Source organism: Cherax quadricarinatus, chromosome 52 (genome assembly GCF_038502225.1).
Source record: "Cherax quadricarinatus isolate ZL_2023a chromosome 52, ASM3850222v1, whole genome shotgun sequence".
NCBI lineage: Eukaryota > Metazoa > Arthropoda > Malacostraca > Decapoda > Parastacidae > Cherax > Cherax quadricarinatus.
The window spans coordinates 18,025,443-18,049,627 of record NC_091343.1 but is presented as its reverse complement, the minus strand read 5'-3'; the positions used below and the strand labels follow the sequence as shown (position 1 = coordinate 18,049,627).

The window sequence follows — 24,185 nt, the reverse complement described above, 5'->3', positions numbered from 1 at the left end:
ATAATTTCGACTAACGATGAGCTCTCAGGAACGGATTAATATCGTTGGTCGAGAGTCCACTGTGTGTGTGTGTGTGTGTGTGTGTGTGTGTGTGTGTGTGTGTGTATATATATATATAAAATATATATATATATATAAAATATATATATATATATATATATATATATATATTTTTTTTTTTATTTTTATTAACACACTGGCCGATTACCACCAAGGCAGGGTGGCCCGAAAAAGAAAAACTTTCACCATCACTCACTCAATCACTGTCTTGCCAGAAGGGTGCTTTACACTACAGTTTTTAAACCACTCAGGGAGGTACTACCGTCCTGCCAAGTGAGTGTAAAACCAAAGCCTGTAATTGTTTTACATGATGGTAGGATTGCTGGTGTCTTGTCTGTCTCAAATATGCAAGATTACAGGTACATCTTGCTACTTCTACTTACACTTAGGTCACACTACAAATACGTGTACAAGCATAAATATATATATATATATACACACACCCCTCTGGGTTTTCTGCTGTTTTCTTTCTAGTTCTTGTTCTTGTTTATTTTCCTCTTATCTCCATGGGGAAGTGGAACAGAATTCTTCCTCCGTAAGTCATGCATGTGGTAAGGGGCGACTAAAATGCCGGGAGCAAGGGGCTAGTAACCCCTTCTCCTGTATATATTACTAAATGTACAAGGAGAAACTTTCGTTTCTCCTTGTACATATATTTCTTTCTTTCAACACACTGGCCGTATCCCACCGAGGCGGGGTGGCCCAAAAGGAGAAACGAAAGTTTCTCCTTGTACATTTAGTAATATATACAGGAGAAGGGGTTACTAGCCCTTTGCTCCCGGCATTTATTATATATATATATATATATATATATATATATATATATATATATATATATATATATATATAATATATATATATATATATATATATATATATATATATATTATATATATATATATAAAGATGGTAGACTTGTAGCCTGTACACTGTCCCTATGCCTTGATACTGAAATTGTGGGTCCTGTGGAATGTCAATATTTATTTTCTGTACAGATTATAACATTAATTTATGTTCTATCCCACCCAAGATGAGTTTTAAAGGCCATTGAGTGACAGGACATGCAGTGGTGCAAAGGCTAAGAGGAAGACTATTACCTTAGCTGCTTCTACAATGTGTTCTATCCATCAGCAAGAGGCTAAACTTAAAGCCAGTGCTCAATCGGTGATGCCTATCATAGTTTCTAGATTGCTCCTTACTTGTAGTAGCTTACTGGACAACATGGAAAGGACTTTTAAATGTCTGTCTGTAATGAGGACCAAAACCAACGCAACATTCCCGTAAGTATGAAGGTACAGTAATTCAGAAGGCAAGGTTACTTGATCTATATATATAAAAAAAAAAAAGGAGAGTGCAACAACAAATTGTTTACTGCAAGTCGAAGGTGGTTTGCCAGGTTTAAAAGGTGTGACATGCATAACATTAAAATGACTGGCGAGGCTACGGGTGATGCCAAAGCGGCATAATTATCATTATATTTTTCTGGAAATAATTGAAAAATGTGGCTACACACCGCAAAAAGTGTTCATTGTAGATGAAATTGGGTCGTTTTGGAAGCGGATGCTATCGAGAACCTTCATATCTATTGAAGAAAACTGTTCCAGGTTTTAAGGCTGCCAAGGACCATCTTACGATTCTTGCGGGTGGCAATGTTGCTGCAGATTTTAAGCTTAAGCCCATGTTAGTTTACCATTCTTAAGGGGGTCGTTCAGTCAGCAGAGACCAAGAATTCTGAAATTTGACGAAATTTAGAGAATAGCTGGCAACACATTGATGTGTGTATGATGTACATCCGAGCATTCTAATTGTGTTTATTAAAAACGTAAAATATACACACGCAACATTTTCTACGTGCGCCATCACGTTAATGTAATAATTGCATTTTTCTCTGATACTATTTCTTTATGGTAATACAGTCTCTGCACCTCATTCTCTGGGGTGATGACGAAAATAAAAAAAATTATATATACATGTACTGTACTTTGTGTATATATTTTTTTTTTTTTGGGGGGGCAAACTGGTTATCTCCCACCAAGGTAGGGAAACCCCCAAAGAAGATGGTAACACATTCACCATTACCTATTCAATCAGTCTTGCCAGAAGTGTGCTGACATCACAGTACAGAGGAGAGACCAAACTGCAATATCCCCTCCCATCCTTTAGAGTGCAGGTACTGCACTTCCCACTTCCAGGACTAGTCAAACTAGCCAACAGCACATTAAGCCATAAAAAGCACTTGTCTCCACTAACACCTAACATACTCACAGAAGCCTGTTGGATCTTCAAACCCCTAGCACTCAAAACCACCTCTACCCCTTCCTGAGACAACCCCTATTCATCCTTCATTCCACTCAAGGTTTATACATGCCTAGTCATCCCATTTTTCTCCATCCTCATTGAATATCCAAGCAACCTCAACAACCCCATCCTCATCCCTTTGAATTATACTTTTGGTAACCTCACACCATCTTCTGATCTCCACGCTCAGAATTGTCTGTATATTTATACCACACAGTGCTCTTAAACACAACATTTCCACTGCCTCCAGCCTCCTCCTCAGTGCAACATTTGCAGTCCATGCTTTAATCCATAAAAAACTGTTAGTACCACTAAACTCTGGTATATATTTTTTTTTTCTTCTTCCACAGATGAACTATTTTCTTTTCACAGATGTCTCGACATACCACTCAACTTTTCCATTCCTCTTTTCTATGGTTCAACTCATCTTTTAATCCCTTCACTTCCAATTTCCTTTTATACACCCTCCCAAGCTCATTCAACTTTTGCAATTTTTCCTTGAAAACTTCCAAAAATGTCTTGGGCAATGAGAATGTGTAACAATTCCCACTCCATAACCTATTATATGCCTATTTTAAATCCCTGAATGAAACAGTTTCTTATCCTCTTTTATATATAATTTTTGTTCCCTGCCATTTGTAACTCTTCCTTGTTCCTTTGTAATCTTACCCTTAACTCTTTTACTAGTAATTGTACCACACAATTTACTACTATACTATTTACCATATAATGTACTCGACAGGTTTATTCCCCTACAGCTCTTATTCTCTCTTGTCTCAGTTTCTCATATGCAAAGTACTTATGCAAGCCCTTGCCAATCCTTAGATACCTTCTCTTTCATACATATATATCCCCACCTACTTTTATAACATCAATTTTAATCCAATCTGTCCTAGTTGCTTTTCCAACTTTTGTTCTACCCACTGTCTGATGCACTTTCCCCACATCCATTTCCATCTCATCCTTACTCCTATGAGATGTTGTTCCGCCCTGCCCAATACCTGAAATCACCACCTCCCATAACATTCAGCAACCTGTCAAAATGTTCTATTAAGCATCTCCACCTATTATCTCCACTCTTCCTGCTTCCCAGGCTTCCCCACTTTAATAATCTATCTACATCTCTCTCTCTCTCTCTTGTATCTCTACTCTCTTTCTAAAACAAGTTTCTTATTCTCAGTAAAATATACTGAGACTCATTCAGTCTCATACTACCTCTCCTTTTACACTCCCTCACAATTTTGTTAATCTCTCCTTTCCTCCCCATATACTTTTGACTTCTATATATTATTTCTACACTGTACAAACCTCTCACGAGATAACTTCTCCATTACCACCCTCTTTACCTAATCATCCCACCCATCACTCATCTTCACACCTGCACCCACTAACTTCTGCTGCACACTCTAGAACTGCATTCTCAAATCTCATCTCCCACTTTGATCCCCTTCCTCATTACTTGTACTTTCTGTAGCCCCCTTTTCTCTCAATACTTGCTTACACCTTCCCTTAACCATCTCATTTAGGTCCTTCCCTTTCATCTTTCTTACCCAACGTTGCCATTCTCTTTATATTCTATCTACTTCTAACTTTAGATATTACTAAATAATGATCTGACATATCTGTCTCTTCTAAAAATGTGCACAGGCAGAGGTTTACCAGTTAACCCTTTACCTACTAATACATTGTCAAACTGCTATCATTGCACCCAATATCATATCTCGTACTTCTTTGTCCACTTTTCCTTGAAATAAGAACCGCCTATTATCAAACTCCTTTCTACACGTAATTCAATTAAGGGCCTCCTTTTTATCATTTACCCATGATGTAACTAACTTGCCTACTACACCATCTATAACAATCTTTCCCATTTTAGCACTGAAGTCCCCCATAATTCTCCTCTCACTAATATCAAAAACTCCAACATTTGCTTGACACACCCTAAAATCTCTCTCCTCTATATGCCTCTTGTCCCAGGTGCATAACTACTATAAACCACATTCCACCTTTATCCTAACCCACATAATTATTGCATTTGTACACTTTAACCCCCTCTTTCATTTCCAGTTACTCGTCTAATATTACTACTACTACAGGGTGGCCCATGGCCTGGTAGGCGAAGCTCTAGCTTCACATGCTGAGGGTTCGTGGTTTGATTCCCGGCAAGGGTGGAAACACTGGCGTGTTTCCTTACACCTGTTGTCCCTGTTCACCCATAAGTAAAATGGGCACCTGGGTGTTAGTCGAATAGTGCGAGTCACATCCCGGGACAAAATTAACCTAATTTGCCCAAAATGCTTTGCATAACAAGGGACTTTCTATATAGTAGTATGTCACTGATGTCAGCTAGGCCTGTATACCTTGTACATGAGCCAAAATCAACCACCAGTCTGATCAACCAGTTCCCCCATCAAGGGAGGCACGTTTATGTGATCCAGGAAAATGTACCCATCTTTCCCCTCACTGAAATGAATTCTTACTGCCTTACATTCCCCAGGCGCTATATGATCACTATCGGTTTAATGCTTCCCCATGATTTAAAAAATGCACTACTGTCTATACCTCTATCCTGTCTATACTTTAAAATGCTTCAAGGTTAGCTATAATTATTTTCCTATCACCAATGATGGATGGAAACAATTAGAATTTTACATGCCTGAGCCATCGGGTGAATAACTATCACTTGCCTCCATTTTTGACTGGCTTGCTCATGCCAAAGTTGTGCTTGCTCCCAGTTTCTAGTGCAAGGAATGATCTCAGGGTTTGGCCAAAGTGTTTCCTGGGTGTGCTGTCAATTCTTCCCCACTTCTCTCTTAGCTGACTTTTCATAGGCTCTCCAGGCCTACTAAGTGCTGGGATTAGTCAACAATTATACTTCATACTAGCATGGTCGACTAAGGCTGTAGGGAAGCTGGGCACCTCGCCCAATGTCTCCTCAATCATTAGAGCCAAGAAGTCATTTGTGGACATAATCTACCTCAGGGGGATTCAACAGGATCACCAACAGACAAATCACAGTTTTTTTATATACATATCTGCATCAGTATCTAAGGTCTGGCCACTTGCCTCTGCCTTATGCTGAGGGACTGACCACCACCTATTAAGGTTGAGGGGCTGTTCACCTCAAATTTAACTGGTCTCGTGTTATATTCACTTAAATTCAACTGAGGAAACCAGCTGTGTAGCCTAAATGTTTTGGTAATAAAGGCAAACTTGTCATTATGGTATACCATCAATAACATACCTCCATACAAAGCTCAAGTGTCAAGTCGCCTCTCTTTCCAGTTGAATATTTGCCTTCCATTTTGTACTATCATTCTGACATGCTCCTTACTGGGGCTAAGGTGCTGTTAGACTTGGTGGTTTCTGTCTCCACATTTCCATAGTAATGCAGTCTATCCTGTAATATCTACTTTTAATATCTACTGCTGTTTACTAGCTAGAGGCCTGTATCCACTGCATAATCTGCCATTTATGGATTCTACCCTTCCATAAGAAGCTATCTGGTCTCTGGTAGGATGAGTGAAGAAAGCTTACTTTCACTCTCCACCGAGAGAGAATTTTCATCTTGGCATCAGTATGAGGCACTTCAATGGATTAGTCAAGGAAAAAGTAGGTCTGTGTCAGTGACTCCCTTCTTTACATGTTTACTTAGTTTGTTGATGCCTCATCCACAGAACTGGGATCAGTCCTATCAGTGCCCAGCTTCTCTGCAAGTATATTCACTTCTGCCTTTGTATCTTCACTTCTGCATTCCCAAGGAACATGCAATTCTCAGAGCAATTGCTCATCCAGGTTCTGAGTACCTGAGGACTCCTTACGGGGTGTCAGCACAGTTTCTTTTGAGAAGCGTACTCTCAAAATTGCCCATATTCTGGTGCCATAAATTGCAAAAACATTTCTCTAGGTAACTTTTAGGACTGTGAACGTTCCCCAAATACCACAGAGATCTGTACAGAAAAACCATATAGTGTTTCAATGAGGTTCACACTCCTCTTCAGGACTCTAAACTCAAGGTTGAATGTGTTTCCATGACTGGGCCTAGTGTCTATATTTGTGTCGAGGCATATTGCAGACAAGTACAGTGGACCCCCGGTTAATGATATTTCTTCACTCCAGAAGTATGTTCAGGTGCCAGTACTGACCGAATTTGTTCCCATAAGAAATATTGTGAAGTAGATTAGTCCATTTCAGACCCCCAAACATACACGTACAAACGCACTTACATAAATACACTTACATAATTGGTCACATTTGGAGGTAATCGTTATGCGGGGGTCCACTGTATAAATAACTGGAGTATAAGGCCAGAATTAGCATTTAGTCTAGGTCAGATTGATCTCTAGACTGTGTATCACTGAGGAAGCACTTGAGATGGGATTATACAAATGTGGTTGCTAATCAATTTCTTGCTCCAATGACTAGTAAGAGTGGCTTTGACTAATCCCTCATTACAGACGAGGGCTTGACTCAGTGTCTACAATAAGAAATCCTCTACTAACGTTTCTACATCACACACACACTCATGGGCAATTCAGTTAAAAAGTTTTGCTGTACAGGCAAAATGTCTTGCCAATTAAGATTTCCAAGTGATGCCTGTGTCTCACTCATCAGCATAAGAACCTGATAAACCACATGTCAATTGTTCTACATTAGTCATCAGTCAGTCAGCAAGACTGCTGGGTGGCTATTTGGCTCGGGTAGACAATGGCAAAAGCCAACAAGTGGAAATGAGGGCACTGGTAGCAAAGAATCCTTTTAATGCAACATTTTGCCCATGCTGGGCATTATTAAATATATTGGAACAAGCAAATACACCACCCAGTAAGGCAAATGAGCACCATGAGGTCAGGCTCAGAAAAAGACAAGTCGCATGTGAGGTCATAAAAGTGAGAATAAGTGCAAATGAGGTCAGGTGCAGGGAAGGTGAGGTATTAGTAAGAGTAGGGGTGGGGCTAAGGTGACAGATTTATTTTGATTATATGAATCAAGGACAATGTGGGCAGCAATGAATCCAGGTAACATACATTCTACTGTTTTGCGTATTATTATTAGTGAAGTTGAACACTGCTGTTTCCAAAACTCTGCTTGTAGACCTATCAGTAATGTTACAACTGTTGCGCTCTGCCCCAGTCAGTGCAATGCATGGCACATGCACTGTTGGTTTTATCCTTCTTGAAGGCATATTTATGTTCCTGAAGGCAAGTCTGAAGGTCACAGTCAGTCCCGCCAACATAGAATTTATCACATCCATTATAAGATATGATGTATACCCTTGCTGTGCAAGTAGTTCTGGTTCTAGAGATTTATGCGATCTCTGATAGTTTTGTTGGTAAGGACTACTACATCCATGTTTGCTTATAGGAGAATCAGGACAAAGGTAATGTCAGTCTGCCCAGTGGGGAGGGCCAATCATCTGTTAATAATATCCTTATTGAGTATGCTGTATACCAAGAAAGCTTTTCATTTGCAGGGGTGGCAAATACCTCAACATATTCTTGTTCTTCTAAAAGATACATATTCAATACTACAAATTCTGAGTGCTCGGGTAAAAAAAATCTACAAGTCATTGCTTGGTTTTGAAGTCATGATGTCTCCTACCAAAACCTCAAAGTAATCAAGGAGCTATCAGCAGGATTTTTTTTCCCTCTGAGTATTCCAAATTTGCAGTGATGTAATGTACTATCTCAATGTACTACTTGCAAAGGAATAAATGGATTCGAATTTGAATTTAGGTCATCCTTGTTAGCGGGTATTCTGTATACTTTGCATTTAAGAATATTTGCATCCTTGATCAGTAGGACATCCAGAAAGCGCAAGGAGCCACCTCTCTTCTTGTGCAAAATGCAAGTTAAGCAAGTCTAAACTGAACAAGGTTCAAATGCTAGAGACAATACATCTTAGCCAAATGGTGTCATGGGATACCTTTAAGATAGTATTTCTGAAGGTGTTCTAAATAAATGTTTGCTGAAGCTGCAATAAGGGGTGACCCCATAGCCATTGCAAATCTGCATTTGTAAACATTGCTGAAGGGGAACAAGGCTGAATTTGACATACTTCAATAGGATCAATGAAGCTCTGTACAGGAAAAGGCAAACTGAGATATGCAGAGACAGAACTACAAAGAAAAGTAATTACTTCCTTGAGGGGGACCAGAGTGAAGAGGAAGGTCATGTCCAAACCAGAGTTTCTTGTTTATAATGACCACATTGTTGAGTTTAGCGAGGTCTCCAGTACTGCAAGTGAGAGCTGCTGATTGTGCTCAGCATTTTGTACAGTTAGTTTTCTAAAACACCAGTCAGTCTGTGGGTTCACTGCTGATTCCAGAAGTGATGGGGCACTGTGGAGTGTTCTCATTTGCATGTCTCGGGAAACCTATAGAAGTGCGTTTGTTTGGGATTCTTATGTGCTCCATGAAGCACATGAGAATCTAGCTTTAATTTTTAAAGGATGTGTTGTGCATTTCCAGCATCTAAGGTGTGATGCTCTCACAGGTGTCTTTGTTGTAAGGCAGAAAACTAATCTTGGTCTGGAAGTCACTGTTAAGAATGACCTCTCCTCCTCTGTTTTCACTTCCATCAAAAGTCTTGAAAGCTTCAGCATAATGCTTGAGAAGAGAGAGTATGGAAGTTTCTTTTCAAGTTACAGTGAGGATAATCTCTCTATATTAATATATATATATATATATATATATATATATATATATCCTTTAAGGAAATCAAAATCATTGTGCCCATGATTCTGGGAGGTGGTCAGTGTGTTGGCCTGGTTCTTGGATTCCTATGGAGAATTTAAGTCCAAGGCTGAGGGCCTCAGTCTCAGTGTTGGATAGAGGACAATTACATAGGAGTACTGATGGAAGGTTTACATGCATTCTTGCAGGAGCTTCTGCCACAAAACAAAGAATATTGTCATGTTTAGTTTTCTGTTCCTTCTTCTTGTGCACTTTTTGTCCTTTGATGTCCTCAACAACATGCAGGGCATGGCGTCACAAAATTACTCACTGAGTAGTCAGGCAGTGTGGAATGACACATTCTCTCATTAACAAGTATGTGGCCACTCTCTGTAAGGCATACTTGGAGTTATGTAGGAAATGATTAAACAGGAGAAGGTGGGCAGGGGTAGACCTAGTTGCCACCATTTCCTTGATGCAATGAATAAGAATGTTCTTCCTGTTACAGGTGCTGCTTGCTTTCAATACCACCACCACCACCGAGCAAAACAGTGAAATGTACATGTTGCTTTGACATTTTTCACACTGTATGATTCATAAAATAAAATATAATAAACCTGTTCCTTCAATCCCACCCCCCTTTCAACACCTGACCTGACCAACACCTCACCTGACCTGACCTGACCAACACCTCACCTCACCTGACCAACACCTCACCTCACCTGACCAACACCTCACCTCACCTGACCAACACCTCACCTCACCTGACCAACACCCGACCTGACCAACACCCGACCTGACCAATACCCGACCTTACCAATACCCGACCTTACCAATACCCGACCTTACCAATACCCGACCTTACCAATACCTGATTTCACCTGTACCTGATCTCATTTTTATGACCTCACATATGACTGGCTTTTCTCCAAGCCTGACCTCATGCTACACATTTGCCATTTTAAGGTGGTGTATTTGCCTGTTCCTGCACAAGACATCATAATCTTTTGTTCAAATATACAATACTAAAATGTGTGTTCCTCAACTACACTAGTATTTTGGAGGATTACCCTTAATCTTGATGCACTCAAGTCTCCTAGGTACTGATAAGGCTAACTTACGAAGGATAGAGTCAAAAACCCCTCGGACCTGCTAATGGCACTAGATTCTAGAGTCAGAATACACATCCATACCACTAAGCTTACACTTAAGTTTCCAAATGCTCTATCAAATTCAAGTCCAGCGAGTTTCCAAACCAGTCATTAAGGTATGGAAAATTACAATTATTTATCCAATTCTTTATGTCTTTGGCAGTATGGTAAGGGGCACTGTCTTCCATATGAAAGTCTGTCAGGCAAACAGTCTGTTAAAGGCATACTTATGGGAGTAACATTATGATGTCTACTGTATACTTGATAAAGCCCAGCCTTGGGTGAAATGTTGTATTAAAGGGACTCTCTGTTACCAGTATCTTCATTTCTATTTGTTCAGGATTGCAGAGTATTATATTCATGGGGGAGCTCTGAACCTGTAGGGGACATATGGTGCCTGGGGGAATTAGTATTCAAGCTAAAGGGGAGCACAGATCTAATTCCTTAAATCAAGAGACCCTCTCATTGGCCTTTCCACAATACGTACTGACCTTGAGAGGTCAGTATTGTGGAAAGCGAAAATCAAGAAGGATAGTGGTTAGTGGAAGGAGGCATACTGAATAGACATATGATTGTGGGTGGTTGTATTCCTAGTGGGCCATCAAGTCTATGAAGAAAGGCACTTTTCCAACCATTTACTATACCATGCAATTTAGCTGTTTGGTCAACTTGCTCTCTTAAGCAGTGATTTTTTTTAATCAACACAGGAGGTATACAATACTTAATTTTGCAGCATAAATTGTTAAGATTAACTTAATATAGCATAATCATATTCAAACTGTTAGGTGGTCAGCCTAGGTTATTTAGCCATCAAAGAAATACTGTATATAATTATTGTGAAACTGCAACTTATAATTATATATAATTATTTATTTATTTATTTAATATATATATATATATATATATATATATATATATATATATATATATATATATATATATATATATATATATTTATATATATATATATATATATATATATATATATATATATATATATATATATATATATATATATATATATATATATATATATATATATATATTCTTCTTTCTTTCAACACACCGGCCGTATCCCACCGAGGCGGGGTGGCCCAAAAGGAAAAACGAAAGTTTCTCCTTTTACATTTAGTAATATATACAGGAGAAGAGGTTACTAGCCCCTTGCTCCCGGCATTTTAGTTGCCTCTTACAACACGCATGGCTTACGGAGGAAGAATTCTGTTCCACTTCCCCATGGAGATAAGAGGAAATAAACAAGAATAAGAACTAGAAAGAAAATAGAAGAAAACCCAGAGGGGTGTGTATATATGTGCTTGTACATGTATGTGTAGTGTGACCTAAGTGTAAGTAGAAGTAGCAAGACGTACCTGAAATCTTGCATGTTCATGAGACAGAAAAAAGGACACCAGCAATCCTACCATCATGTAAAACAATTACAGGCTTTCGTTTTACACTCACTTGGCAGGACGGTAGTACCTCCCTGGGCGGTTGCTGTCTACCAACCTACTACCTATATATATATATATATATATATATATATATATATATATATATATATATATATATATATATATATATATATATATATATATATATGTATTGTACATGCTTTTCAGCAGAATTTTCCAACTGGCATCAGTTGGTAAATATTAATTCATCAACAAATTCCTTAGTCCAATATGCAGAAATTAGTCTGGCCACAAAATACACTATTTTACTGATGTTAAATACTACTACGGTAATTAAATTTGGGCTGTCCCGAGTTAAATGTGGTAGCAATAATTTAATGTTTATTATATTTCATAACTCTTAGCAAGGTTAGGTCAAGCTGCTTTTAGTTTTGGCACCAAATTAAGATTCTGCCCACAGTATGAATTCGCATTATACATAGCTATTGATGAATAAGATAAAAAATTTAATGCAGTTAGACTAGCTTGACCAGCTGGGCTTAAGAACAACACAATCTGGAAAGACACAACAGTAGAGAGGACGAAGGGTTGGCACTTACGACAAAAGAATCACTACAAGCTATACAAATTAAAATCCAAAACACAAATAATGTCACAATTATAGCACCAAAAATTTATAAATGAATGCACACACCCATTATTTAATAACACATGAAAGAAAGAAGAATGACAGGACAAAAGAGGAATTACATAATGTACACAAGATAAGACTGTGAAAGGGTAAAATGAGCGTAAGGCAGGATTTCAACTATAAAGAAAGAAAAACTAGCCTATGAGACTGGAACAGCAAATAAAGATCAGCCAAATTCCTAAATGCGATAACCCATTTCTCCATACTCACAAAATTGTAACAACATGACTGCAAAGAAACCACAGAACGAGTGGGGTCTGACCTCATGGTGAGTGAGTTGCAAAATTCCAGGCTAGTGCGCAAGCCACTCGGCCAGCTGGCTACAATAAGATTCATCCTAGTTGGTCTGTTTCTCTGTACATCAGCACATTAAAGATGCAACCCATTTAAGAGAAGGCAATGCACCATCAGTACTAGACTAGTATTTTCTAGTAGATTAATACACTCGCATTATAAATTACCTAAATCTGTTTGCAAAGAGTGATTATGTTCTACTGGAATAAAAAAGTTGCAAAATACAACCTGGGGAGAAATACACATCCATACTCACATAAAGAAAACTAGATAATAAGAAATAAGAGAAAAGGGTTAAAAAAGAATATGACATAAGACAAATATAAACATTGGAAAGAATCTTGCAACATATATAAGGATCAAATATTCAAACCAAATGAGGCAAAAGAACTAACAAAGAATAATTTGTTTAATGGGAAATGCTGGAGGGCTCTGAAAAAAAAAAAAAAGACTTTGAACCAATACACAAAATGTGTCATTCCACAACCAGTAATTGACTGTTACAAGCAAAATACCTGTGCAAAAAATTAAGGACAAGACAAAACCATTAAATTGAAGAAAGACAACATACTAAATGTGAAGTTCCAAAGTGTGTTAATGGAAAAGGATACTTTGGATGCTGCAGATTTAAACTCCAGACAGCCACAAATTGAATAGAAGACACTGAAAAAATTCAAATAGGAGGATAAGATACTATTACTGAATGTTCACAAGAAAAGGGCAGATGAGACAGAGCTAAGGGTCCTAAAAAATGTGCACAAACTAAATTATCCTCTTTGGAAACTCTGGGATTTCACTAGAGGGTACAGTGGAAGATTTTTATATTTTCCCACAAAAGCAGCTAGTTTGTTGTGAATCCCATGTCCATCCTGTGGAAGGTATCACAAGAGCACATTTTTTTTTTCTCTCAACATGTTGGCCACTTCCCACCAAGGCAGGGTAACCCAAAAAGAAATTAATAACTTTCATCATCATTCAACACTTTCACCATCACTTGTATATAATCACTCTTTGCAGAAGCACACAGATATGACAGTTTAGACATCCCTCCAAACTGCCAATATCCTAAAACCCTCCTTTAAAGTGCAGGCATTGTACTTCCCATTTCCAGAACACAAGTACAGTTAACTGGTTTCCCTGAATCCCTTCACAAAATATTACCCTGCTTACACTCCAACAGCTCTTCAGGTCCCAAAAACCATTTGTCTCCATTCGCTCTTATCTAACATGCTCACGCACGCTTGCTTGAAGCTTGAAGTCCAAGCCCCTAGCCCACAAAACCACCTTTACCCCCTCTCTCCAACCTTTTTGAGGATGACTCCTACCCCCGCCTTCCTTCCCCAATATGCTTTCCAAGTCATTCTACTTTGATCCATTCTCTCTATATGACCAAACCACCTCAACCCCTTTTCAGCCCTCTGACTCATACTTTTAGTAACTCCACACCTCCTCCTAATTTCCACACTACAAATTTTCTGCATAATATTTACACCATACATTACCCTTAGACACGACATCTCCACTGCCTCCAGCTGCAGCATTTACAACCCATGTTTCACACTCATACAAGTGTTGGTACCACTATACTCTTGTACATTCCCTTCTTTGCCACCATGGATAATGTTCTTTGTCTCCACATATACCTCAATGCACCACTCACCTTTCTTCCTTCATCGATTCTATGGTTCACCTCATCCTTCATAAACCTATCCACTGACAAGTCAACTCCCAAATATCAGAAAACATTAATTTCTTCCATACCCACTCCCTCCCTCCCTCCAATGTACTGTAATATCCAATTTTTCTTTAAATTGTTTGATACCCTCATCACTTTACTCTTATCTTCATTCACTTCCAACTTTCTACCTTTACACACCCTCCCAAACTCGTCCACTAACCTTTGCAACTTTTCTTTAGAATCCCCCAAAAGCACAGTACCCCATTTTGTATTCGATTCCCCATAATTTAATCCCACCCTTCTTCCCAACACCCTAGCATTTACTTCTTTTACAACCCCATCTATAAACATGTTAAACAACCATGGTAACACTGCACATCCCTGTCTAAGACCTACTTTTACTGGGAAGTAATCTCCTATTGTACACACCTTAACCTGAGCCTCACTACCCTCATAAAAACTCGTTATAGCATTTAGTAACTTACTACCTATTCCATACACTTGCATCATCTGCCACATTGCTCCCCTATCCATTATCATATGCCTTTTCTAAATCCATAAATGCAATAAAAACTTCCCTACCTTCATCTAAATATTGTTCACATATATGCTTCAATGTAAACACCTGATCTACACATCCCCTACCCATTCTAAAGCCTCCTTGCTCATCTGCAACCCTGTTCTCTGTCTTACCTCCAATTCTTTCAATAATAACTACCATACACTTTACCTGGTATGCTCAGTAAACTTATTCCCTTATAATTCTTACAATCTCTTTTGTACCCCTTCCTTTTACATAAAGGAATTATACATGCCCTCTGCCAATCCCAAGGTACCTTCCCCTCTTTCATACATTTATTGAACAAAAATACCAACCACTCCAACACTATCTCCCCCTGCTTTTATCATTTCTGTCATGATCCCATCAGCTTTACCCCCTTTCATTCTATGTAATGCCTCATGCACCTCCCACACACTCACGTCCTGCTCTTCTTCACTCCTAAAAGATGTTATACCCCCCTGGCCAGTGCAGGAAATTACTGCCTCCCTTCTTCATCGACATTTAAAGTTCCTCAAAATATTCCTGCCACCTACCCAATACATGTACCTCCAACTTCCCATCTACTAACTCCCCTACTGTTTTTAACTGACAAATCCATTCATTCCCTAGGTTTTCTTAATTGTTTATCTCACTCCAAAATTTTTTTCTTATTCTTGGCAAAATTTCTTGACAGTGCCTCTCCCACTATCATTTGCTCTCCTTTTGTACTCTCTCACCACTCTCTCCACCTTTCTTTTACTCTCCATATACTCTGCCCTTCTTATATCACCTCTGTTTTGTAAAAACCTCTCATAAGCTACCTTTTTCTCTCTTACCACACCCTTTACTTCATCATTCCACCAATCACTCCTCTTTCCTCCTGCACCCACCCTCCTACGGCCACAAACTTCTGCCCCACATTCTAATACATGTATTGCATTTTTCAAACTATTCCATCCCTCTTCAACCCCCCCCCCTCACTACCCATATGTGCACTAGCCCACCTTTCTGCCAAAAGTTGCTTATATCTTGCCCTACCTTCCTCTTCCCTTAGTTTATAAACTTTCACCTCTCTCTCACTGCTGCCATTTTCCTTTTGTCCCATCTACCTCTTACTCTAACTGTAGCTACAACTAGATAATGATCCGATATATCCATTGCCCCTCTATAAACATGTACATCCTAAAGCCTACCCATTAACCTTTTATCCACCAATACACCATCTAACAAACTACGTACTTTCATTACGTGCTATATCATATCTTGTACATTGGAACCTCGGCTTATGAACTTCATCCATTCCGTGACCTTGTTCGTATCCTGATTTGTTTGCATGCTGAGTCAATTTTCTTCATTTAAATTAATTGAAATGCAATTAATCCGTTCCAGCCTCTCAGGAGGCATGACAAAATAATGCAAAATCAACTCTACGGCTTAGTTATCTTTCAAAATTAATCTGACATAATAAACAATATTAATAACACAGAAACATGATATATACTCTAGAATGAATAGGCCATAATATGGCGAGTGATGGCAACACCGTTGGCAGCATCCTGCCGCCATTTACTCTCCCACTCTATGCTATTTGTGCTTGGGGATCAACTGCAGCAACACACCTAAAGCCAATAATAACCCAACAAAAAGCTGCAGTAAGAATAATCACTAAATCCCATCCCTGGCAACACCCCCCCCCCACTCTTCATAGATCTAAACTTACTCCCTGTTCAGTACATCCACACTTACTACTGTGCAATCTACATCTACAGGACCTTAAACTCCAATATCAACCTTGACCTAAAATGCTTTCTTGATAGTTGTGACAGAACCCACAGACATAACACCAGACACAAACATCTCTATGACATTCCCCATGTCCAACTAAACCTTTACAAAAATTCAATGTATGTCAAAGGCCCTAAAATCTGGAACACCCTACCTGAGAACTCTAGAACTGCAGACACATTCATCACCTTCAAAACTACCATTAGAAAACATCTTATCTCCCTCATAAACCCCATCAACTAACTACACGAATACCACCTGGTGGTTCACACTTACACTCACTCACCCATTTGACCATAAACAGAAATATTAATCTCAATCTTAAAATAATGAATCCTATGATACTCCAATACTGAAACTATGTACTGTGCCAAAACAAAAGCATTCACATTGCTAAACTCATAAACTAGTATTTAATCACTTCGCCATAATACCAACTTACCTCATAATTTGTAATATTTTAAAATAAAGAATTAAACTAAGTCTGCCCGAAATGCCTAGCCATGCTAGGCGTTCTAGTGGTACACTCTGTAATCATTATTTAACTACATGTAAACCACACAACAACCAAATTCTGTAAATTCAACATTGTAATCTTTATAGAGAATAAACTTTGAATTTGAAAAAAAAATTTGAATATCTTCCCAGTCCATAAGCTAGGTGTGGGGTTGTGTGTTTATCTATGATTAGTGGTGAGGTTGTCACATATGTAACCACAGGTGTGGTCAAGACAGATGTACATGTATATAGTATAGGTGACGACGTGATCATTGTGGCCACGGTGGTGGTGGTGGCGGCGGCCACAGTGGTGGTGGCCAGCTGCCTCACTCTCTGCTGCTGCCTTCTTTGTTTTTCTAGCTTTTTTCATAGTTTCTAATCACTTTCTGAGCTGCTTGTTGATTGTACATGAATAGTCTCTTTGGGCAAGGCACTGAGTAAGAAATCTGTACAATACAAAATTACGCATCCCAAGGGTCTGCTGTGGTCACTCAGAGCAGCTCACCTCCCCTTCCTTTTGACCCTTGGTTGGCAAAACGTTAGCCATAGTCTAGCAGCTGTACCTACAGCCACCCAGAGGGTTACCAATTTGTATTTAGAAGCATTTGGCATAAAAATATGAAAAAAAAAAAAAATTACGAAAAATGTCTACAAATGACATTACTACTACTATTGAATTGTATTACTATTATAATTATTATTATCCTTAGTTCGTACGTATTATAATTATTAACCCTTTCAGGGTCCACAGGCCCTCTTAGAGACTTGTTCTCAGGGTCCCCCAAATTTCAAAAAAAAAAAAAAAAAAAATTCTTATGAAAAGATAGAGAATCTTTTCCCAATCATAATGACAACAAAAGTATGAAATTTGATGGAAAACTTACGGAACTATACTCTCGCGAAGTTAGCGGTCTCGACGATGTTTACACATCGCCGATTTTGCCCACTTTGAGCCCTATTTTCAGCCATTCCAATGTACTAGGTGACAAAAATCATAACTATTTTGCTAGAACTCCATTTTTTTCTATCGAATGAGTACAAGAAACCACCCATTTACCGATTTCAACTATCCAATAAAGTGGTCAGATTTTAGCAATTTTGCCAATTTCACACAAATTTCAAAAAATGCCAATTTCCAAATAGAGTCCAGAATAAACAAGAAAGACATTCCTGACACTAAAATAACAAGTTCTCTGTTCGTTAGTCACATCCCCAGGCCCCTCTTATATTTCTTTGGCTTTCCACTTTGAATTTTTATTCTTACAAAAAATAGAAAATTTACTGTTATGCAGACTACTGCATCAGTGTAGAAATGGTATAAATAATATCAGTGCACTTGTGAAAGAATATTAGACTCGCCAGTTGACGTGTATTGGACGCTTGGCATGATTTATTTACTTTTGAACTTTGGTAAAAATCGAACATTTCTGCTACTTTGAGCTCAATTTCAAGGTACTTTTCATTGTAAAACAAGTCAAAATCATCTCAATTTCTGTAATATGTCTTCCATTCTATAAAATGAGACCAGGAAAACTAGAATACAACAATAAATACCATACGAAAATACAGTGCAAAGTCGCTGTTTTAATCCAAAAACACAGTCAGTTTTTTTTCTCATTACGCACTGTGTGCTACAGGATTTTTTTTATACTGCGCACACTGACCACAGACCCATTCTTTCATATGTAGGCCTACCAGCTTTGTCTCATTAGATTTGAGGGCGCTAGAATTTAGGCGTACTAGTACGTCAAAAACCCTGGGGCCTAAGCTGTACTAGTACGGCCGAAACCCTGAAAGGGTTAATACATACATATTATAAAGGTATAAAATACCGACAGGTTGTTAAGTAAGACACATATGCAACAGTTAGGTATCTTTATTTCGAAACGTTTCGCTTACACAGTAGGCTTCTTCAGTCGAGTACAGAAAAGTTGATAGAAGCAGAAGATACTTGAAGACAATGTAATCAGTCCATCACCCTTGAAGTTTTGAGGTGGTCAGTCCCTCAGTTTCGCCTACTGTGTAGGCGAAACGTTTCGAAATAAAGATACCTAACTGTTGCATGTGTGTCTTACCTAACAACCTGTCGGTATTTTATACCATTTTAATGTTCACTCTGTCAGACACTGCAACACAAGGGTATCTTGGTACAGACCTGAAATCAACTTTGTTAACTTCTACTAGTGAGAATGGCTGGATTTGAGAGGGACCTGACCTTCCAACGACTACATTCTTACATCTACTAGTGGCCTACATATCACCTCCTGGCGTTATATAAGGCTCCATCCTGTCACTTCAACTCCATAATGTTTCAGACTATGGAGCAAAACTTCTCCAGACTGAGGGACTGACCACCTCAAAACTTCGAGGATGATGGACTGATTACATCGTCTTCAAGTATCTTCTGCTTCTATCAACTTTTCTGTACTCGACTGAAGAAGCCTACTGTGTAGGCAAAACATTTCGAAATAAAGATACCTAACTGTTGCACGTGTGTCTTACCTAACAACATACATATTATAATTATTATTATTTTTATTATTAATTTAGGGAACTGGAGCACAGATCCAATTCCCTAGATCAAGAGCCCATCACTATGTACATCATCATAATAATACAGTGGTCCCTCAATAATCGTCCGGCCTGAAAGTCGTCCATTTCGGAAATAGTCCTGTTATTTCGTCTAAATATTGGCTCGTAAATGGTCTGGTAACTCGCTAATAGTCCTTCTTCCGGGATGCGTACTCACGCTCTGAGCTGCCTGGGCCTTCCCTTCCCAGCCAGTGTGCCATTGTTTACCAGTGAGCGACGGTCCCCTCACGTGCTCCAGCGAAATATTTCATAATATTCCATTTATTTTAGTGCTTGCAAGTGCTAAATAAGCTACCATGGCTCCAAAGAAAGCTCCTAGTGCCAAGCCTTTGGTAAAGAAGGTGAGAAATATGATTAAATTTAAGAAAAACATCATTGAACAATATGATAGTGGTGTACGTGTGGGCGAACTGGCCAGGATGTATAACAAATCCCGTACAACCGTATCTTCCATCATAGCCAAGAAAATGGAAATCAAGGATGCTGTTGTTGCAAAGGGGGTAAATCTTTTCTTTCAACACACCGGCCGTATCCCACCAAGGCAGGGTGGCCCATAAAGAAAAACCAAAGTTTCTCTTAAATTTAATAATTTATACGGGAGAAGGGGTTACTAGCCCCTTGCTCCCGGCATTTTAGTCGCCTCTTACAACACGCATGGCTTACGGAGGAAGAATTCTGTTCCACTTCCCCATGGAGATAAGAGGAAATAAACAAGAACAAGAACTAGAAAGAAAACAGAAGAAATCCTAGAGGGGTGTGTATATATACGCTTGTACATATATGTGTAGTGTGACCTAAGTGCAAGTAGAAGTAATAAGACATACCTGAAATCTTGCAAGTTTATGAGACAGACAAAAGACACCAGCAATCCTACCATCATGTAAAACAATTACAGGTTTTCGTTGTACACTCACTTGGCAGGACGGTAGTACCTCCCTGAGCGGATGCTGTTTACCAACCTACTACCTAGGGTATTAAATATGCTGACAAAAATGAGATCACCAGTACTCGAAGATATTGAGAAGTTATTATTGGTGTGGATAAACGAGAAACAATTAGCAGGAGATAATCTTATGACGTCGCTTATTTGTGAAAAGGCTAGGCAGTTGCATGACAATTTGGTAAAGAAATTGCCTGCAACTAGTGGTGATGCAAGTGAATTTAAGGCCAGCAGAGGCTGGTTTGAGAGATTTAAGAAGCGTACTGGCATACACAGTGTGGTAAGGCATGGCGAGGCTGCCAGTTCGGACCAAAAGGTGGCTGAAAAATATGTGCATGAATTCAAGGAGTACATAAACAGTGAAGGACTGAAACCTGAACAAGTGTTCAATTGTGATGAAACAGGCCTCTTTTGGAAGAAAATGCCAAAGAGGACCTACATTACTCAGGAAGAAAAGGCGCTGCCAGAACACAAGCCTATGAAAGACAGGCCGACGCTAATGTTCTGGGCTAATGCTAGTGGGGATTTCAAAGTGAAGCCGTTACTAGTGTACCATTCTGAAAATCCCAGTGTGTTCAAGAAAAACAATGTTATGAAGAGTAAATTGTGTGTTTTGGAGATCTAATAGTAAGGCATGGGTCACAAGGGACATTTTCGTCGAGTGGTTCAATGAAGTGTTTGGCCCTAGTGTGAAGAATTACCTCCTGGAAAAGAAATTGGATCTCAAGTGCCTCCTAGTAATGGACAATGCACCTGCTAATCCTCCAAACTTTGATAACCTAATTCTGAAGGAGTTTGGGTTCATCACAGTAAAGTTCTTGCCCCCGAATACCACTCCTCTCCTCCAGCCCATGGACCAGCAAGTCATTTCAAACTTTAAAAAAAACTACACCAAAGCAATGTTTGAAAGGTGCTTGAATGTGACCTCAGACACTCACTTGACCCAACGAGATTTTTGGAAAGAACACTTCAGTATTCTCCATTGCATAAGCCTTATAGGTAAGGCTTGGGAGGGAGTGACTATCAGGACTTTGAACTCTGCTTGGAGAAAATTGTGGCCAGATTGTGTCCACAAGAGGGATTTTGAAGGGTTTGAGGCAGCCCATGATGAGCTTATGTCAGTTGTGAACTCTATTGTTGCACTGGGGAGTTCCATGGGGTTGGATGTGAGTTTGGAGGATGTGGAAGAGTTGGAGGAGGATCACAACGAAGAGCTAACCACTGAGGAGCTGCAAGAGCTTCAGCAGGAAGAGCAACAGATCGCAGCTCAGAATCTTGCTGCAGAGGAGGAAGAGAGATGGAGGAAGGTGCCTTCTTCAGAAATTAAGGAGATTTTTGAAATGTGGGGTAGGATGGAAAGATTTATGGAGAAACATCACCCAGAGAAGGATGTTGTAAGCCATACCGGCAACTTGTACAGTGACAGTCTTGGCCCATTTTAGGGAAGTTTTAAAGAGACACCAGAAACAGAGCTCTCTGGACAGTTTTTTTGCAAGGCAGGACTCCAGTGACTCTCAAGGTGGTCCTAGTGGCATTAAGAAACAGAGAAGAGAAGTAACCCCAGAAAAGCAATTGGTATCCGAGGTGTTGATGGAAGGGGATTCCCCTTCCAAACAGTAAATAATCCAATCTGTCTCCTTTTCCAGTCTTCCATACACAAAGAAGAATCGCCAATAAAGGTAAGTGTTATTCTGTTAACCCCTTCAGGGTCCAAGGCCCAAATCTGAAGTGGTGCCCCAGTGTCCAAGAATTTAAAAAAAAAAAATTTGTTATTTTTTCTTATGAAATAATAGAGAATCTTTTTGTGAAGGTAATAAAACAAAAAGTATGAAATTTGATGGAAAATTGATGAAATTATACTCTTGCGAATTTTGATGTGCCAGCGATATTTACGAATCGGCGATTTTGCCGACTTTGACTCCCATTTTAGGCCAATTACATTATTCCAGTCAACCAAATTCTTAGCTATTTCACTAGTATTACTTCTATTCTATCGATTGAGCACAAGAAATCGCCAAGTCAACTGTTTCAACTACAAATTAAAGTGATCAGAAATTGTTAATTTGGCCAATTTAACACAAAGTTCAAAATATTCCAATTTCAAAATAGGGTCCAGAATAAACAATGTAGGTATTCCTGGAACTAAACTAACATTTCCTCTGTTCATTAGTTATGTTTTGAGGCTTTACAAATAAATTCCATTTTGATTTTTTATTCACATAATGAATTTTTATTCACACCAAAAAATAGAAGATTTACTGTTATGCAATACTGTAATAATTGTGTAAATATCATCACCATATTTGTGAATGCATATCAGACCCACCAGCTGGCGTGTATTAGACGTGTGAGGTCGTTTGTTTACTCTTGAATATCGGCAAAAATTTAACATTTCTGCTACTTTGAGCTCAGTTTCAAGCCATTTCCAGTGCTAAAACCAATCAAAATCATCTCTATTTCTGTAATATGTCTTCCATTCTATCAAATGAGACCAAGAAATCGCAAATACAACTATAAAAACATACGAAAAAACACTGCCAAGTCGCTGTTTTAATCGAAAAATCATGATTTCAGTTTTTTTCTCTCATACACAGTGTGCTGCAGAATCTGTTTTATGTGGTGCACACATACCACATAGATGTATTCTCTCATATCTAGGCCCAAATGTACCACTCACAGTTTATCAGAGTGAGCTGAGCTGATGACGTAGATCTACAGTTTGGACCCTGAACGTAAAGCCATAGATCTACGGGACGGACCCTGAAAGGGTTAATGTTTAATTCATCATGTGCCACTGTATTGTTTATGAACTACATCTATATTTCATGTAAAAAAAATTTTTGTTTTAATACTTCTGGGTGTCAGGAACGGATTAATTGCATTTACATTATTTCTTATGGGGAAAATTGATTCTTAAATCGTCCATTTCGATAATAGTCCCACTTCCAGGAATGGATTATGGACGATAGAGGGATGATGATGATAATGATGATAATGATGATGATGATAATGATAATGATGATAATGATGATAATGATGATAATAATGATAATGATAATGATAATAATGATAATGATAATGATAATAATGATAATGATAATGATAATAATGATAATGATAATGATGATAATGATAATGATAATGATAATGATAATGATAATGATAATGATAATGATAATGATAATAATAATGATGATAATGATAATGATGAGTAACTGTATGTTGCTACCAACAGTAACAAAACCTACAAGAGTTACAGAGACTAGTGTTTCCCTACTTGACCACATCTGGACCAACACCATATCCCCTTTAAAATCAGGCATAATTACAGATAATACCACAGACCACTACCCTACTTTTCTCATAACAACTCTTGGTAAATTACCCCAAGACACTACTAAAGTCACCTTCAGACTTCACAATGAGGCAGCCATTAATAACTTCACAACAGCAGTAGCAAACATTGACTGGCACACTGAGCTAGAAATCTATACAGATATTGACGAATGTATTAATAATTTTCTAAAAAAGACCCAATACCTCTATAACAAGCACTGCCCTAAAAAAACTAA

At 38.6% G+C, this 24,185-nt stretch overlaps 1 protein-coding gene across 2 annotated transcripts in view; it reads right to left on the bottom strand.

Annotated features, from left to right (window-relative positions):
• LOC128696887 (sodium channel protein 60E-like) overlaps positions 1–24,185 on the bottom strand; it is a 538,339-nt gene that overhangs the window by 50,466 nt on the left and 463,688 nt on the right. Inside the window, exon 21 of one of the 2 annotated variants that reach the window (XM_070096098.1) lies at positions 1,582–1,791. The exons of the other annotated variant lie outside the window; for it this stretch is intronic. Within the exon in view, the coding sequence (XP_069952199.1) occupies positions 1,756–1,791 (36 nt within the window). The 3' untranslated portion in view covers positions 1,582–1,755. Of the gene's footprint in view, positions 1–1,581; positions 1,792–24,185 lie in introns of those variants that run through there. 2 annotated transcript variants of the gene reach the window in all.